Source organism: Trichoderma breve, chromosome 1 (genome assembly GCF_028502605.1).
Source record: "Trichoderma breve strain T069 chromosome 1, whole genome shotgun sequence".
NCBI lineage: Eukaryota > Fungi > Ascomycota > Sordariomycetes > Hypocreales > Hypocreaceae > Trichoderma > Trichoderma breve.
This window is the reverse complement of record NC_079232.1, coordinates 7,417,982-7,435,634: the sequence shown is the minus strand read 5'-3', so window position 1 is coordinate 7,435,634 and position 17,653 is coordinate 7,417,982. Positions and strand designations below refer to the sequence as shown.

At 46.3% G+C, this 17,653-nt stretch overlaps 6 protein-coding genes across 6 annotated transcripts; 3 read left to right on the top strand and 3 right to left on the bottom strand.

Moving 5' to 3' along the window:
- Positions 1 to 735: 735 nt before the first annotated feature.
- Positions 736 to 2,496, bottom strand: T069G_02199 (cytochrome p450 domain-containing protein; the record flags this gene model as incomplete). The annotated part of the gene is made up of 5 exons (XM_056169409.1): positions 736 to 892; positions 968 to 1,134; positions 1,214 to 1,528; positions 1,576 to 2,388; positions 2,449 to 2,496. The coding sequence occupies 5 exons, from the start codon at positions 2,494 to 2,496 to the stop codon at positions 736 to 738; spliced, it is 1,500 nt and encodes a 499-aa protein (XP_056034725.1).
- A 472-nt stretch (positions 2,497 to 2,968) lies between these two features.
- Positions 2,969 to 4,669, bottom strand: T069G_02198 (carboxylesterase family domain-containing protein; the record flags this gene model as incomplete). Its single annotated transcript, XM_056169408.1, has 1 exon — positions 2,969 to 4,669. One exon carries the CDS (start codon positions 4,667 to 4,669, stop codon positions 2,969 to 2,971), a length of 1,701 nt encoding a protein of 566 aa, XP_056034724.1.
- A 2,179-nt stretch (positions 4,670 to 6,848) lies between these two features.
- On the top strand, positions 6,849 to 8,255 carry T069G_02197 (fungal zn(2)-Cys(6) binuclear cluster domain-containing protein; the record flags this gene model as incomplete). The annotated part of the gene is made up of 1 exon (XM_056169407.1): positions 6,849 to 8,255. One exon carries the CDS (start codon positions 6,849 to 6,851, stop codon positions 8,253 to 8,255), a length of 1,407 nt encoding a protein of 468 aa, XP_056034723.1.
- A 1,170-nt stretch (positions 8,256 to 9,425) lies between these two features.
- Positions 9,426 to 10,609, top strand: T069G_02196 (short chain dehydrogenase domain-containing protein; the record flags this gene model as incomplete). The annotated part of the gene is made up of 5 exons (XM_056169406.1): positions 9,426 to 9,599; positions 9,688 to 9,972; positions 10,039 to 10,216; positions 10,273 to 10,365; positions 10,464 to 10,609. The coding sequence occupies 5 exons, from the start codon at positions 9,426 to 9,428 to the stop codon at positions 10,607 to 10,609; spliced, it is 876 nt and encodes a 291-aa protein (XP_056034722.1).
- Positions 10,610 to 11,796: 1,187 nt separating this feature from the next.
- On the bottom strand, positions 11,797 to 13,092 carry T069G_02195 (alpha/beta hydrolase family domain-containing protein; the record flags this gene model as incomplete). The annotated part of the gene is made up of 1 exon (XM_056169405.1): positions 11,797 to 13,092. One exon carries the CDS (start codon positions 13,090 to 13,092, stop codon positions 11,797 to 11,799), a length of 1,296 nt encoding a protein of 431 aa, XP_056034721.1.
- A 2,350-nt stretch (positions 13,093 to 15,442) lies between these two features.
- On the top strand, positions 15,443 to 17,554 carry T069G_02194 (GMC oxidoreductase domain-containing protein; the record flags this gene model as incomplete). Its single annotated transcript, XM_056169404.1, has 6 exons — positions 15,443 to 15,586; positions 15,649 to 15,695; positions 15,811 to 16,047; positions 16,087 to 16,579; positions 16,676 to 17,186; positions 17,232 to 17,554. The coding sequence occupies 6 exons, from the start codon at positions 15,443 to 15,445 to the stop codon at positions 17,552 to 17,554; spliced, it is 1,755 nt and encodes a 584-aa protein (XP_056034720.1).
- Between the last annotated feature and the right edge of the window lie 99 nt (positions 17,555 to 17,653).

Below are 17,653 nucleotides of genomic sequence, written 5' to 3'. Positions count from 1 at the left end.
TACGGGAATGCATGATAGTCTCAATTATCGTCTTATCGGGAATTGGTGGTGCTCTGCAACCTCAGCATCTAGGCTTGCGAACAATTGCAAACCCGTCGTTTTTTTCGTTTTTTTCCAAAGGTTGCAGAATTCACTAAGCTTGCAGAATCTGCTAGGCTTGGAGCCTGAAGCGAGACGCTGGTTGGCTCGTTTATAGATAAGAACGTGTACTTCGGATTGTATCACGGCTACAGCAAACTACCATGTACCTAACCCCTCACCCAAACCAGCAGCCATCCGAGCCATCAGCCATCAGCCAAGTCCGCCAAACTCTGCCAAACTCACTACAGTATAGCGTATCATATGCTGCAAGATCTTGTGAAGCGGTGCTGGTTTGTTAGTGCACCTCAGCGATATTGCTGGATTGCACGCGCTGATTGACTGACGTTTGCAAGATTTGGATGTCGGTGACTGCCTGAGGCTGCCAGAAAAAACCGGCTGGTGCCTGAGGCTGCTGAAAAAGATACGGAAGAGTGTACAGATGGACAAGCCAAGGTACTGAGGTACCTGAGCTGGCTTAAGCTTCAAGCGAGAAAGGTATATCCCATGGTAAATCCTAAAGAAGATGCATCTACTGTGCAATCTTTGCAACATCTACAGGTCAAGTAATATCTGCAAGCCTAGGGGCTTCCATATACTGCTTCAAACCGACCGAAGATGTCAAATTTATTCCATACCTATCTATCCTTTGTAGTTTTACTTCTTGACTGGCGTCAAGTATACATTTAGAGGTCCCTTTTCCCATAGAATAAAAGTGCACTGGTCCATCCAATCCTCCTCCTCATTCACAAGCTTCAAGTCAAAGTTGAAGAGGATGCGTGCAAGGATCAGTCGCATCTCGGCATACGCAAGACTGAAGATTGTTAGTCCAAATATGATTCAGATTGGATTCTGAAATGAACTCTCATCGCTTTTCAGGGTGACTTACTTGCGGCCAAGGCAGTTTCGTGGCCCTACTGAAAATGGTTGCAAAGCCTCCAGTCTATCGTTGGCAAAGCTGGGATCGTGCAAGAAGCGCTCCGGGTGGAATTCGAACGGTTTATTCCACAGCCTCTCGCTGTGGTAGATTGCCCAATGCCAGGTGCTAACAGTCATCTAATTATTGTAAAGTGTTAACGAAGAGTATGTTCTCAGCTTGTTTTGGTAGATCTCGGTCAGGTAATTTGATACTCACTCCTTGTGGGACAAATTGTCCAGCAATAACTGCGCCTTCTCTTGGCACGATTCGAGGCAAGCCGAGAGCGACAGGCGGATATAGCCTCAAAGCTTCATTTATGCAGGCGAACATGAATGGAAGATTATTGACTGACAAAAGAGTGATTTCGTCCTCAGAGGAAAAAGATGATCGGACCTCTTGAACCACTTTTTGTAGCGCATCTGGATTCTTCAGAAGTAGATATGTAATACCAGCCAGGCCTGTGGCTGTGGTTTCAGAGCCCGCAATAATGAGGTTACTGCTATTCTGCATGACTTGCCGAACGTCCATATCCTGTAAAATGTCAGAATCACATTTGAGGACTGAGGTAGAACACATACCCAGTCCTTGGCCTTTTGCAGCAGCCCTTCAATCAAGTCCGGCCGTTCAGCCGACATGGCCATCCGCCTTTGCAGCTTCTCCATACAAAGCCTGTTGTGCTCGCGGCGATACTTATTCAACATACTCAGCAGAGGACGCAAAGCCCACTCATAACCCAAGAGCTTCGCACCCAGAATCACAGGACTAAAGCGTACGGCTTTGCCAATGGCAGCTACCCAAGGATCATACTTGGCACGTTCCAGACACCCAAAGGGCTCGCCAAATGCTAAATCTCCGATAATGTCAAAGGTCGTCCAAGCATACCAGGCCGTCATGTTCAACTCTCTCTTGGCCTTCTCGCCCGTAATGGGGTCAAGTTTATCGCCGTCAATACAGTGCTCATGAAGCCTTTTGATGAGAAGATCAACATAGTTGCCAATAATGGGTTCCTGGTCTCGCATGCTGCGTTCGCTGAAGCCAAGAGCCAGCTGTTTCCGGAGACGAGCGTGTTTTTCTTTAGTCTCATTCATTATACTGCGTGCCTCGCCTATAAGATGATATGAACGGTCTGGTTTGGTCATTTCATCATCAGGACGACGCCCGTAGATGTCCTTGAAAGCATCTGGATCTTCAAAGGCAAGCTCATCTGGTGCGATACGCACAATTGGTCCGTATTTGGCATGCCATTTATGTACGTCATACGACAGCCTACCCTGATTAAATCGTATAACATAGAACAATCGCTTGGCGCGAAACAGCCATGGGCCGGGGATATGTCTTAGAGGATGAAAATAAATGTTGTATATAATCTGCACAGTCTCAAAAAAGACCAGCTAATATGTCCGTTTGGGTTAGCATCAATCGTATAACCGTTTATCATGGTGAGACTCTACCGATCCAAAGGCCACTTTGGCTACATAGCCAAAGCTAAACCAATCCATTGTCAAAAAGAGACTACCTGGATTCAACCACAACAGTGGCCCTGCATAACATCAATCTACATATCCATCGCAAAGGCTACTTAATAGTACACACAAGGTCTAATGGAGAGACACTCATAGACTGTGTCATCAGCGAGTAAATCTGACTAATCTCTTCGTCTCGCCGTTTGGATAGCTAAATCCACCGACATAAGAAACCCGCCGAGGTGGATCCTTACGATGACCAGAGACATAATTCAGACGCTATATGGAGCACAGAGTACCGTCTTTTCGTTTGATGAGGAATGGGGGAGGCTTTCTTTTATATCATTCGGGAAGTGGAAAATGTTTTTTTTTTGTGTAAATTTTAGTTTCATTTTACTTCGTGATATAGCTACTCTAGATTGTTACATTCTAAATATAGATCTTTAACCATGTAGGAATTCCGTTGTCCAAAACTAGGACGAGGACTTCATCATAACTTCAGAGACCATTACCACCTCAGCTGGTGTAGCTTGGAGTTGAAATAGTTGAATGCATCCTGGCGGAAATCATCCTTCCCGATGATAAGGCCCTTGTCTGTAAATTGCATCATGTCCTTGGTCTTCACGTCATATCTTGGCCATTCAGGCAGAGGCCTTGCGCCACCGTCCATCTTGCTAATAACGTTGGGATCAAGGTGATAGACGAAGCTGAGGAGATACTGGGCCATTGCCAGGTACAAAGGTTCTGGGAATCCCGTAGCCATAAGCGCAACATCAGCGCCGTGGAAAGTTCCAATAATGGGCGTCTGTCTTCCATACGCGGAAAGATAGCTCCAGGATGGGATCTTGTCGGAAAGAGCCTCCAGAACGACCCGATGCTGGAACGTCAAGCAAATATCTCCCGTAATAGCAGCATTACGCTTGTATCCCGGGTATATCTCGTTAGCCTCCCCAGTGCCAAATGGTGATCCATGCTTGGGATCGTCTGGATAAAACGAAAAGAGTTTTTCGAAGACAGATCGAGGGCAATCCGGTGCAATACTATGGATGATATCGACAAGGGCATCTTTGGTCTGTTGTCTGTACAAAGCCAGCGCAAACATGGTGCCCTCGTCTTCCATGGTTCCCGCCAGGAGTGATACGGGAGCCACTTTTGGTGGGTTCGCCTTGATGACCACATCGGGTGAGAGAGGGAAGAAGTTATCTGAGGGGTCTGGTCGCGGGGTAAATGCAACGGCGATGCCATCCTGGTTGAACATGTTGGGAATAACATTGGAGGCATCCATGAAGGCCTCGTAAGGCAAAGCTCTCAAGCAAGCCAGAGTATCCTCTGCTGAAGAGCATCCCGCCGCTTTGACAATTGTATCATAAGTTTTTTGTGCCACTGGAGAATCTACCTGGACAGCTGGTCCAGCAGCGCCAGAGTTGAGCATGGCTCCGCGGAAAAGGGGTTTTCCATTGTACGTGTGGTCACCACCGTTGATAAGCATGTGATTGAACACGGACATGCTGCCTCCAGACTCGCCCCAGAGCGTGACTCTGTTTGGGTCTCCTCCAAAGGCCTCAATGTTCTCGGCAATCCACTCAAGAGCCAAACGCTGGTCACGCAGGCCAAGATTGGTGTTGCCCTCTTTCTTGAGCTCTTTGCCACCGAGGAAACCAAGGGCAGATACGCGCCAGTTCATCTGCACAACAATGACAGGGTGGTCCATTGTGACGGATGAATTCACAAATCGGGCAAAATCATACTGCTGAGTCGAGCCCTGCTCGAAACCGCCTCCGTAAATCCACACGAGGACCGGCAGCTTTGCATTCTTGGCGATATAGGAAGGTCGTTGAACATTTAGCGTCAGGCAGTCTTCACCGACAAACGTAGGTTCGTTGAAGTAGGTTCCAATCATGGCCGCCAGCTCAGGCGGGAGCTGCGAGAGCATGTTGGGGTCCCCTCGAACCTTGAGTGGCGGACATGCTCGAGGAATCGAGGTTGCCTGGATAGTTCCGAATTTTTCCTGCAGTGGCTGGGCTCGTTTAAGCCGCAAATCTCCTATGGGAGGCTGAGCGTAGGGGATTCCGAGAAATGAATCGACGCCGTCCAAGCTTGATCCGATAACCGTGCCATTGGCGATGCTGACTTTGGGGGGCCCCGATGAAGGACCTCCTGCCAAATAGGCCCCAATGGCGGCGACGACACCAACGGCTGCGGCGTACATCTTACTGGTCAGCAGCGGGTGGTTATTGGTTGGAACAATGCTGCTGTTCCTCTCGAATCAATCTTCTCTTATAGATCACACATCTACATATTGATGTTATCTACAGTTCATCGCAGTTACGAGTAACATCCTCGGCGGGGTTGAATCATTGAATGGTACTCCTACCCCAATGCCGATTAAATGTCCCGAGACCACCGGTTTATCAGAGAACCATCCGAGATTCTCAAGAAGACAACGAGCATATGAAATCTGGACTTGGCTGAATGTGATCGGCAAATTTACTCCCGCTTTGTCATAGGCAGTAGAACGAGTAGGCTAATAACGCATGTCAGATAACGTGAGATAGTTGCAGGCTTCAACTAGCAGCGGATTTTCGCCCGATTTTAATACGAACGGGCCTGTACCCGTACACCGGCCGGGAACATGCCGGTGAACTGGGGGTCAGTTTCTCCAGGCAGAGGTAGTGAGCATCGCATGAATGCTGGTGTAAGCCCCCGCGAAGGCCGTGCACGATCGTCAGCCATCTGCATACATCTTACGATACCGACACGCGCACGTAGGGGGTCATGGACATGGGATAATGAAGGTTAAATATTGGACAATGTGGGAACTTATAATGGTGAATCACTCACATGTGCGTAAGAAACAGCATCGCATTTGTCCGGTTCAAGTCGCTCTTTATACTCCTTGTCCCTTGAATCCATGTGAACCATCAAGGAAATAAGGAAAAATGCAATTCTCCGCTGTCCTGTACTCGTACCTTAGAGCGACGGCCGACGGCCGACCTGGTCAGCCCTAAGCTTAGAATGCCGATGCATATTATCCGTTTCGGGAGCTCGATACCGGCACAGCTCGTCGTTTCACGGATAATGGAGATGCCAATCATAGTTAGCGCTCACGCCATTAATGCTCGTTAATATAGGGCGTAAACGAGAACCAACGAGAACGGCATACCGATGCGAAAGACGGCATATCAGCGACTTCAAGCGGCGTTAGCCAGGGGCGAGTCTTATGAAGCACGCACAATACACGTAAGCGATTATTGTCTCAGCGTTCACCGGTTTCCCCAGATGATCGGAGATTAGGGTTCCGGTCAGATATGAAGTAGAAATGTCCTAGTGCTTTATTTAAACTCCGTATCTCTGTTCTTACTAATGGGCCTCTTCTTTCCCCTAGCGTATCACTTACAAGGAAGAAGTAAAGAACTCACATGCATAGTATAACAGCAACAGTATTTGTAGACTACGGAGTACTCTGGGCATATTTAAGGTACCAAGTGGGTGGTATATACTGTTGCATTGGAAGCTGACAAGGGTCGGAGACTTGGGTACGGCGTTAGGAACATACTCCGTACCTCAGCACATTGCAATCTGCAACAGGGAATGGATCTACAGCTTATCCAGCACAGCTCAGAATAAGCACTGCAGCTTGCAATTACGAATACACGATGCTACTCTATATTTAGCTTAGGGGGAGCGATGTTCCTCTTGGGATATGATTACCATACGAACTACCTATTTAAACACGGGGGCTGCTGTACTAAATATCAATGGGTCCAAGGTGCTTTGGGTGCCAACGGTGCAAACAGCTGCGGATTACCGAGTGCTACTCTGTAGAGCAGGCAGATACATGCCGAGAGGGGGCACTTACAGGGATCTTAAACAGGCCAAACTTACCCTAAAAAGCACAAGATTTTACGTTCCAGATAAATATCTAGACTAAACCGCGTCCACAAATGCGAATATATATAGATATAATAAATAACCTGATAAATACCAAGATTTTATGCATGAAAGTGGCCCTGTTAACATTGCTTTGGCAAGGAACGTCATACAGGGGGTTTGCTGTAGCTACCTCATCCCTGCTGTCGAGGTACCAGAGAGCTCTGTATAATGAATGTACTTGGGCTCACAGAAAGATACCTGCTTTATGTTATTTATAAGCCAATGTGTCATTTCCCCTTGTATCAATAGACAAGGCTCTTTGGAAACTCGTTCCTACACTGGGATTGACCAATCCGCTCTTTCAACAGTGTTGTACTCCATTAGAGTGACGTGTTGTTTACGGTGCCGGTGATTCCAATTCGATAAACAACAATTATTACGAATAATCCTTTCAATACTCCAAGCTCCTACTACCGCGGACATAACCTTATTCATTCATACCGTGACAGCGAACAATGTCACTCGCAACTACTCCTGGAGAGGCTCATATGCCATTCCGCCGGTCGTGTGATAGGTGTCACGATCAAAAAGTCCGTTGCATGAGACCGCAGGAGTCTAACCACCCCATTTCCGACTCTGAACCGTGTGTGCGGTGCAAGAGATCCGGCTCCATATGCATCTTCAGTCCTCAGCAAAAGCCCGGCCGGCCGCCTCTCGGAAGCGACACCCGCGAGACAACATCATCTGCCATGTATTCACGAAAGAGACCGAGACAATCACTAGGTTCGGTGGACCTGCCGCAATCTCCTCCTCCGACATGCCCGTCTTCCGTGACCTCGTTGCCCGATTCGGCACCAATAGTGGGCTCGCTAGACTTAGGTTCAACGTTATTTTCACCTTTTACGACTGTTGACGAATTGGGCGATGGCTCCTACGACGCAGACTTTTTAATGTCAATTCCGACAATGTCAACAACCGATTCCCTGTCGTCACAAAAGCACAACAAACCTGTCTGTGAACGAAACACTACGAATCCCATCGTGGATATGATCGAGAGAGATACGGAAGAGCTGGGTAACCTTTGCCTCCAAGTCTGTCACGCAACAAGGGCGCTGTCTTCGTCTTATCCGACATCACTCGCTGTCTCTTCACCATCTCTCAACGAAATATTTGCTTCCACCGAGGCCCTAGTTAGCATTATTCATCGAAACACCAGCAGCGGCTCTAATAGCAATAAAGATGACCCTTTTTCGAATGCCGACCCTGCTGGTTTCAGTCATCAGCCAGATTGGGATGAGTTTAATTGGCTTCAAGGCCCACCACATAATCAATGGGCGTTACCACCACAAGTATCCCCAACACTCAACAGGGCCCCAGATACGGGTGTCGTACTAATGATCCTGGCCTGTCATCAGCGCCTTCTTGTTACCTTGGGTGGTATTTTGTTTTATATTTCGCGGCATCTGCGTCAGCAGAAACCCCGAGGGTTACCAATCGGAACCTCTCCCTTTATAGAAATGCCAACGACGCAGGCTGTCATCATCGTGAACCTGGTCAGTCACCAGCTCGACCGACTGGATCGAGCTGTTGGGCTTCTAGCCAAAGACAGCGAAACAATAAAGAGGCAGTCGGCTTCTGCAGCACAAACGATTGCGACAGGGGCTCTTTCACCTCTGTCTCCGGAGCAATTTCACTCTCCTCAGTCTGTCTCGGTTACTGAAGAGCAATCATCACAGAGCAAGCCGAAAACCGCAGCCAATGACGGTGACAAGCGCGGTATTAGCCCTAGCATCGACAGTTCGTCTAGCGGGTCTCATAAGGCAATTACTTCAGCGATAGATATGATGAAATATCGCCAAGAACAACTGCAAAATCAGATGAAGGTAGTGAAGCAGCAAATTATGACCTTTGACTCAATCTGATGAAGGAGAGTCAACTTCATTGTCAAGGTAGGATGAGGAGGGAACATGTCGACCTTATATCCTTGGATTTCGGGTCGGATTACAAAACGCGTTACATATTCCACCCTGTTCGGCAATAAACTTTTGGCAAAACAAAGCTCCACACCATACCCAGGCATGAGATATTTTCTTCGGCAAAAGAAATCACCGAAGATGCGACACAAGCGACTTGGGAGGAGCCAGCTGATGAATCACGCACTCCTTTATCCCTAACCGCCCGGTGAGGTACCGGACTAAGCTTGAATAAGGTTGGGAAGCGGTTAAACCTGGATGAATGATTGTATTGATTTTTGTCTATGAAAACTCTGGGTAGATTTCACTGGAGTGAGGCACGAATAGATTTGTAAAGCATTATATCAAGATATATAGCATGACCGTTCTAGAGCTCTTGATATTCTTCAGGTTTATTATCCATAACAGAAATAGATCATATTTTATACCATCGTGAATTATTGTACAAAGCATTTGTAACTTTCAAACTGGGTTGTATGATTTGATTAAAACCATATTACACCCGTCACGAGTATTATGAAAAGATCATAGTGGAAGGATACATCGTGTCTAGGCCAATAGTCTACTTTCTATTTCGTAATACTAATTCAAACCAAATATTCTAATCTAAATGCATGATTCATTACGGGCGTAATAAGTTGAACACTGCTCAATAACTACCAACACACTTTATGATATGTAAAACGGCCACGCTGAGACAAGTATATCCCACTCGTTGAACTCTCAAACGTCCATTTTTTCTTACACTGGAAAGAGCCAATCAATGATCAATTTTACCGAGATTATCTAATGATCTACATATAATTCGATCAGTACGGTGGTCAAGCTGCATATAAGCCACTCCACTCGTTTGCATGTGGTCGGTGGATATTATCAGATATCCCCCGACACCACAAAATTTACCGTCAGCCCGGTGGTATTTTGGCGACCAAAAACTACGATGTAATTGACTGCTATTCTATGCTGCGCGAAAGACATAGACGTCATATCATTTATCATCTGACTTGATTGGCATTTCTCATGCTCTAGCATGCCCTTAGTAAATTTCATTTTCATTGGTTTGGAACTTTATTGATAGCTGCAGAAATTATATCCCATCCTTGAGGTATCACCGACAACATGGCAGATGCAGCAAGCCAAGCAGCCGCAAATCCGGATAGATTTGTCTACCATCAGCTATTCACTCCCACATTCCACCATGATGTGTATCCGACAATTGACCCTAAGAATCCTAGCCTAACACAAGAAGGACGCATCATTTTGATCACAGGCGCCAGTGGCCCAATTGCATCTGTAAGCGCTTCCCCATGCCGTAGTTCGGATGGATCTGAGCAAAAGTCCTTGTGATATTTTGAATCATTTAATATTCATGTGGGTATAGGAACATGCACGATTTTTTGCTCAAGCAGGAGCAAAAGCTATTATCATTAGTGCTCGACGTCTGGAAATATTGGAAGCACTGAAGAAGGAGATCGAAAGCTCTTATCCTAATACCGAAGTTGTGCCTATTGGGTGTGACTTGACTTCCGAGAGCGATGTTGCCAATCTCTTTGAGACGACCATATCCAGGTTTGGTACAGTTGATGTGGTCATTGCCTGTGCAGCCTCTCGTTCGCAGATGAAGAAGATTGGAGAGACGGATATTACGGGGTGGTGGAACGATTTTGTAAGTCCTATCTACATATCCTTTGGATGTACAAACTAAAGAGAAATTAATTCATCATCGACGCAGGAAACTAACGTCAAGGGCCTCTATCTGTTGGCCCGGCATGCTGCAAATGTGAAACCGGAGGGGACTATCACCTTCATTAATGTCACAAGCAGCATGGCTATTGAGACAATTCCGACAAGGTCAAACTACGGAATTACCAAATCAGCAGGATGTAAACTCATAGAATATTTGCATGCAGGTAGGTAAAACTCCCTTCAAGTTTTGCGCATTGCAAGTACTAATAGCTACTTCTAGAGCATCCAAATGTCCGGGCTTTCAATCTTCACCCTGGCATTGTCCCAAACGGTGTCGTATTTGGAATGCTTGCAGGAGCAAATGTAGATACACGTGAGTATTAACCCATTGTACTGTTCAACTCGAACCTTGACTTACTGGACTTTTAGCTGGTCTATCATCTGGCGTTTCATTATACCTCACGACTCCAGGTGCCGAGTTCCTGCGGGGAAGATTTATCTCTGCCAACTGGACAATAGACGATTTGGAGGCTAAGAAGGAAGAAATTGTGAAGCAAAACCTGCTTACCACGTATATCAGAGCAAAGTTTGGGCCCGGAGGTCATTTTGCCCAGTAGTAATTGGGAGTCTTGAGAATGCTACAGTTTCGGGAGAACAGTCCGTCGTAATCAATGGAGGGCAATACAAATAGAAGTCGCATAAACAAAAACTATCGTTACTAAGTATAAAAAATTGATCGTATGAGGGAAAAGATCTCTTCTATTCAGCTTTGCCTCCCTAGTCGCTCAGACTGAATAGGATGAGGATATGCCCGTCAATAGCAATCATTGCCGCGAAACGGCCACAATGAAACACACCCAAGCCCATAAATCAACCGTCAGCGACCGAACAGTGTGAATCTGCAACCATCTTGCTAAAAGGGGCATAATATCTTTTTGAGCAGCCGTGTTATCCTCCATCTTAAGGATCTTCATGATTGTAGGGATGATAATTGGTGCAAACAAGGCATGGCCTGCAGCTAATCCCAATCCAACTTTATACCACCACAAGGACTCATTGGCCTCGAGAATCTGTCGCTGTGAATAAATGGTTGCAAAGGACGTTGACAGAGTGGTGATGTATGTGACGAAAACGCGGGCGGAGGCACCAGGGTAAAATGTTTTCATGTATGACGGGAGGACCAATCCGGCTTTTGGCCTCACAGTCGGCGTTGTAAATAGATGGAGAAAGTAATACTGATCCCAGGCGAACCAGATACAAAATGATGAAGAGACTAGAGGCGCAATGCGCAGTAGCATAGATGTTTGCAGTGAGGCCATTGTAATTGCTTGACGTTGCCTACTGTTTTTTTCAGTGTGGTCCTGGGTATGCGATTGCGATTACAGCCAGAGCTCTCCGCTCTTATTAGTTGAGATGCCGTCGTGATGCGTCCGTGATGCCCAAGTGACTCTTACTCCCAGATTCTGCACTCAACCGCTCAGAAAATAGTGTTCATATTGACCATCCAACTTAAGTATAATTAGAGGTTTTGCTTATTTCCACCGATCGTTCGATGCTTCAAATAAATCTAGGCGTGAATCTCACCACCATGTGGCAGATGCTAGAAACCCGCCGAGGTCCACATAAGCAGCAAGGGTCACAAGCAGTGTCTCGCTTTATTTCTACAACCTGTCAATACGTACGTACAAAGACTGTCATTTGCACTAATTATCTATAGAGAATCTCCACTGAAGGTAATTCTAGGAGTAATTCTAGGACATGAAGTACAATAGTGTAGTAATGCTTTATGTGAATATTCCTTAGATTACTCGTGCACCGTAATGGCCTCTCTTTTGATACCAAATACATCGTCAAGCCAGCCAAACGATTTTGTATGTAAAGCCGCCAACGCCGCCACTTTTGCCTGCAGCGAACCTTGGCCAGGTCCGGTTGGGATCCAAAGCTCGTGCTTCTTCTCAGATCCATGAGCTCGTATAAGTTCGTCGTAGATGCGCTGCGGTCCCGCTTCCCATGGGACATACATGGTGTCACGAGTGCCAGTGACTAACACTGGACACTTGAGCTCACTCAACCGTGTCTTGCCTTCTGGTAGTGCCATGCTGTAGTTCTGCCATGTGCGCATTGCCGCCGCTGGCGATGTGATTCCAGTTGCCAAAATGGCGTGTCCCATTTCCCACTTCTTCTGAAAGTCAAGTGCCAAGACTATGCTGAGAAGCGCATTGAAGACTCCATCCGCAATGTATTGCTGCTCTATAGCAGTCATCAGAGGGCCAGAAACACGCGCTCTTGTTAGGACAGACAAGTCGTAGAATCCGTCAATTGAGATGCAGGCTGAGATTCGTGGATCCAGAGCTCCGCGCAACGCGAAATAGCCTCCCATCGATGCTCCCGCAATAGCGATGCGAGACATATCCAGATTTCGCTCTGGATGTTCGTGAACGACAAGCTCTAGTTGATCTAGGACTTTGCCGACGACGGCTTCCCAGTCAGGTCGCAGGTGAAGCTTGTCTCGGCGAACCACAATGCCTTGACCAGGCCCCTCAAACGATAGTGTTGCATATCCTCTAGTCCTTGCGCCTGATGCAGTAAAGTAATAAAGTTCTTCCTGAATAGAGTCGAATCCCCCAGTGCTGATGACAATCGGAATTTTTCCTGGCAAGGTAGACGCCTCGGTGGGCATGAAGAGATAGGCCGGTAGCTTCACACCATCCTCATAGGGAATCTCGAGGAAGTATACTGGGCTGTCAAAGAGCTGGCATGCTTTCCTGAAGTTGCTGATAGATTGAGAGATTGCAGTGACCAGCCTGGAGTCGTTTGGGTTATGATGTAGGAGAAACTCGCTGGCTCTCCGGTAGTTTGATGAGCGGAGGAACGCCCACCGAGCGGCTTCACGATCTCCGGTTCGAAGTGACGTCTCTGCTATCTCTTCACTTGTTGCTGCCGCCTCGGACCACGCTCGAAACCAGCTTTCGGGATCATTGCTTCGGATCTTGTACGCTGCTTCCAGGCACTCGCCAACCTCGGATCCTTGAAAAGGCGCGGTACCAAGGACACGGAGATACTCAAAATTGAAGAATTCTGATGAGATTATTCGCTGCATCTTGTACTATCGCTTCCGTTGTAATTACATGGAGTTTCCCTCATTCTTTACTTAAAGCTGTTTATACATCATGTTCAAAGGCCGCAAATTGCTTTATGCTTACTTCCGGCCGAAGTTCCGGCATCGGTGGGTTGGATCGGTGGGTTTGCCCCGTAGATGCTTTGAGTGCGCCGCGGTCGTAAGCACTCTATATTGATTACCTATTCTATAAAATGAGAATATCTAAGATCTACGAGTTGCTATACGTGTAAATGCTACTTATTTACTTTTGATCGTAAAAGTCCACGATATTCTGAAAATGTGTTAACTAGCAGACCAATTGACAATAACACGCCGACACATCATGAGGATATAGGTGTTGATCTAAATTCATTATACAGATGTTCATCTAGGCTACATTATCAATAAGAGCTTTGTAAATATCTACACTCCGCAGTACGTGAACCAGCTGTTCTATACGAGGCAAACTGAGCACAACTGTCCCTGAGGCAAAGTGTGTCGCATTACCTCGCAAAATTCGTCGGTGGATACCTCCCAGATTTGTACCCAGCAAGTTAATTTTAGGACTAGTCTATCACAGCTCAAGAAGAAGATCCATAAAGCTATTCTGTTATAAGTTAAGCAAATGCTTACAAAGCAGTCAACTCTACCAAACACAGTATAGCGCTGCTGCAGGATCATGTAGCACGGTTAAAATATGGAGGACATCCACCGACGAATTTTGCGAGGTAATTCGGTAGGAGAACATTGAAGATATTCCCGGGTGTTAAGATCAATAACCGACAACACTTCCCTTTCTTTTGTTTACTTTTGGTGTCACTAGCATCAAACAGTCTCTAATGCAAGAACTAAAGTATCTGGCATCGCTAGTATGTGTTTCCAAAGTCGCTCATACTCTAGATAATTATCTTCACTTCCCTCCTCCTGTCCAGGGTATGTCGTCAAAAAAAGATGCGGCCATGGAAGCTCCAGCTCATGCGAACAAGAAATGAGAAGAAGACTGGAAAGCAGTAAAATGTGTATTATTATTAACGATGTTATTTTGGCATGATGGATATCCTAGAGCGCCAATAGAAAAAACAGTCGAGGCATTGATTGGTTATATGATATCGTGACTGTCCTCCATGACTTAGAACCTCTATGCTGTTAGCTATACGGCCCCGCACCCTCCGAAAAGTTACCTCATAACTTCCGAGAAGTTGGCTCAATAACGTCAAAACCTCCGCCTCTGCAGAACATTCGGCCTCCTATTAGGCGATAAGGTTGTTCATCACAACACATAGCAACGTATGTGTCGAGTCAGTATTTTATTATCCCAGTGTTATTCATTACTAGGCTGCTGCACTGTGGTCTATAAAATGCTATTTTAATGACGGGAATTATCTTGGATAGGTCCCGACTTTATTTTAATCCACTGCAGCACACTTAACTCGTGCAATTCCCTGTATCTTCATTATGCGCCAGTATCTGCATCAGTTGATGATTACCCGAGATTCATTTTGTCGTCGAACTCTGACTAGCCCAAGTTGTAGCAGCAAGGCGCTCACGTTGCTGAAGCAGTGAATATCTTCATTTAGTCACTTTGTGATTACTATACACTACCTTCAAGAAGACTACATTATTTGTCTGATTCTGAGGCTTGATTCCATTTTGTAGGATAAAAGCGTCCTCTGCGACATCAGAGTCGTTGTGTTAGCAAAGCGGCTGAAGTTTGATTCACCGGACAGCATGCTACTCGGCCACGCAAGGAGTTTTTTTTCTTGTTTAGTAAAAAATTTCTGAATTAGGATCGAAAGTTAAGTCACTGTGCATTTGCCCCCAATCGATTGCCTGACTAAGTAGAAAAGAGTTCATAGATGCGAGAAAAGAATGCGTTCATCTAATCAGCTCTAGTGCTTATATTTCAATGTGTAACCATATTCACGTTTCTTAATCCTCTTGGTATTTGAGAATTGAGATTAATAATCAGGTGTATCCAAGGCGCGTTCTTATTGCCTTTCGCTAATTAGTGTGAGCATTATGGCAAAAACTAATCCTCATCAAGCCCAAAATCACCAGCAGTCTTACCTTATGGCGTTTCTTTTGTCTCATATCTCCGGTTTCTCATGCCACATCATTTGTCACTCGGACGAATGATTACACTAGGTCCGATATCACCTTGAGGAGCCTCCAGCTAAAACAAGCGAGGAATATTGACTTCTTAATGAACAGCCAAAATACACAGATATGTCTCTTTCGAATGTCTGTATTTATATACTCAATATGCGGCTCATTTTATACTCTTATCGTTTTGCTCTGACAACAACGTCCTCTATCGGGAGTAGTTTCTCATCCGTGATATAATCCCAAAATGTCTGTTCAAGATCTTGAATCCAAGTCGTATGACTTCGTCATCATTGGCGGCGGAACTGCTGGCCTCGTTTTGGCATCACGCCTGACGGAGAATCCCCAAACGAATGTGTTGGTGCTTGAAGCTGGAGCTTCAAAATTAGATGTAAGCATTTATACTGTTAATCTGCTTTATACTCTTGCGAATCACTAAATTCCCGTGGGAAGGATCCTAAAATCAACATACCGGCTCTGTTTACCCAATTATATGAAGAGTAAGTTGATAAACAATGTTGTCTTTACTTACATTGACCCTCCTTCATCCGATATGTTCGATCCTTTACATCACCTTTATGAACGTCAGCTAGGCAGTATTGACCGTACAAACAGCCCAGAGTATGATTGGTGTTTTAAATCTACTCCTCAGCAGGCACTGAACAACCGTATTATCGCTCAACCGCGTGGTAAAGTGCTCGGAGGTACCTCCGCCATTAATTTTCTAATGGCTTCGCATGGGACCGCAAGCGAGTTCCAGCATTGGGAGGAGCTTGGGAACCCAGGCTGGAACTGGGAATCCATGCTTCAATATTATCGCAAGTCAGAGTCTTTTAATCCTCCAACAGAAGAGCAAGCAGCGCTATATGGTACTGGGAATTACGATCGTAGCCTATACGGCTCTGATGGCCCGGTCCAGCTCACCATGCCCATTGGTACCGGAGCTTCTGATGCTTCGTGGCAGCCAACACTACAGGCTCTTGGCATTCCATCAGACACTGATCCCAGAGTGCCAGGCAGTCTGGGAGGCTGGCCATTGCTGAAGTACACTGATTCGACGGGGAAGAGGAGTTATGCAGCGTCGGCCTACTATGCTTCGATAGCTGGACGACCGAATCTTACTGTACTGACGAGCGCATATGTTACCAAGATGCTCCTCGATGCACCAGAAAAGTCTGGGGGCTCAGCAAAGGTTGCGGGTGTGTCTTTTATCCTCGACAAAGTCGAGCACGTCGTTCGCGCTACCAAAGGAACGATTCTTGCCGGTGGCTCATATATGAGCCCTAAGCTGCTGGAATTATCTGGCATTGGATCTTCTAGTCTGCTCCAGAAGCTTGGTATAGATGTTGTAGTCGATAATGCCGCTGTAGGAGAGAATTTACAAGTAAGTCGCTCGACCAACGTTATGAAGAACATTGAGAATCATAGTCTTCAAGCTGGCAACGGCAGGCAAAAAATACTGACGACTAACGGCGACTAGGATCATCCTATGGTACCATTAATCATCGAGGCCCAGGACGGCGTAATGGGTGCTGAATCATTCCGGCAACCGGAAGTTTTACAGTGGGCATTGAACGAATGGATGTCTGGCCGTGGTGGTCCTCTGTCTTCGGGGATCAATGGCACGTCGTTCTTGTCAACGCAAAGCATTGCCCGGCATATCGGACAAGCGCCTGATTTCATGCAGAGTATTGGCACGAACCGCGATGATGAGCATTCTCCATTTTTGCGGAAGCTTCTCTCGAGCGACAGTGAGGCCGACATACAGATCAGCTTCGCCCCTGCTGGCTTCGATCCGTACAAAGGTGGAGAGGCTCTCTCACGACTATTCACGCACCCTGATCCAGGAAATTACCTTGGTTCAGTCGCTGTATTGACCCACCCATTTTCGCGAGGCTCTGTACATGTCACCTCATCCGATCCCCAGATTGCGCCGTCCATCGATCCCAATTACCTTGATCACCCGGTGGACTTTGAACTACTGGTACAAGGTGTGCTTTTCATGCAAAAGGTGTTTGAGACAAAACCTCTTGCAGACTACGTCCGTGATCGAGAAGATGGAAGCGGAAAAAAGATTCAGGATAGCTTCAAGATACCGACAAGGATTGATCGAGGTATTGCTGAGAAGCTTGTGAGAGAAGCAACTATTCCGTCGTGGCATCCTGTCGGTACATGCGCCATGTTGCCTCGGGAAAAGGGAGGAGTGGTTAACCCGCAGCTGAAAGTATATGGGGTGGACAAGCTGAGGGTTGTTGATGCGAGCATCATGCCTGTTCTAGTTCGGGGCAATATTGCGACCGCAGTATATGCCATTGCAGAAAAGGCTGCGGATATTATTAAAGAAGAGTACAATCTATGAGATGTATACTAAATAACTGAACACTATTCTTTAGAGTTTAATGATGGGTAAATGATCAAGCACTTTTTTCTCCTCAACTTGAACGAATCTCAATCTCAA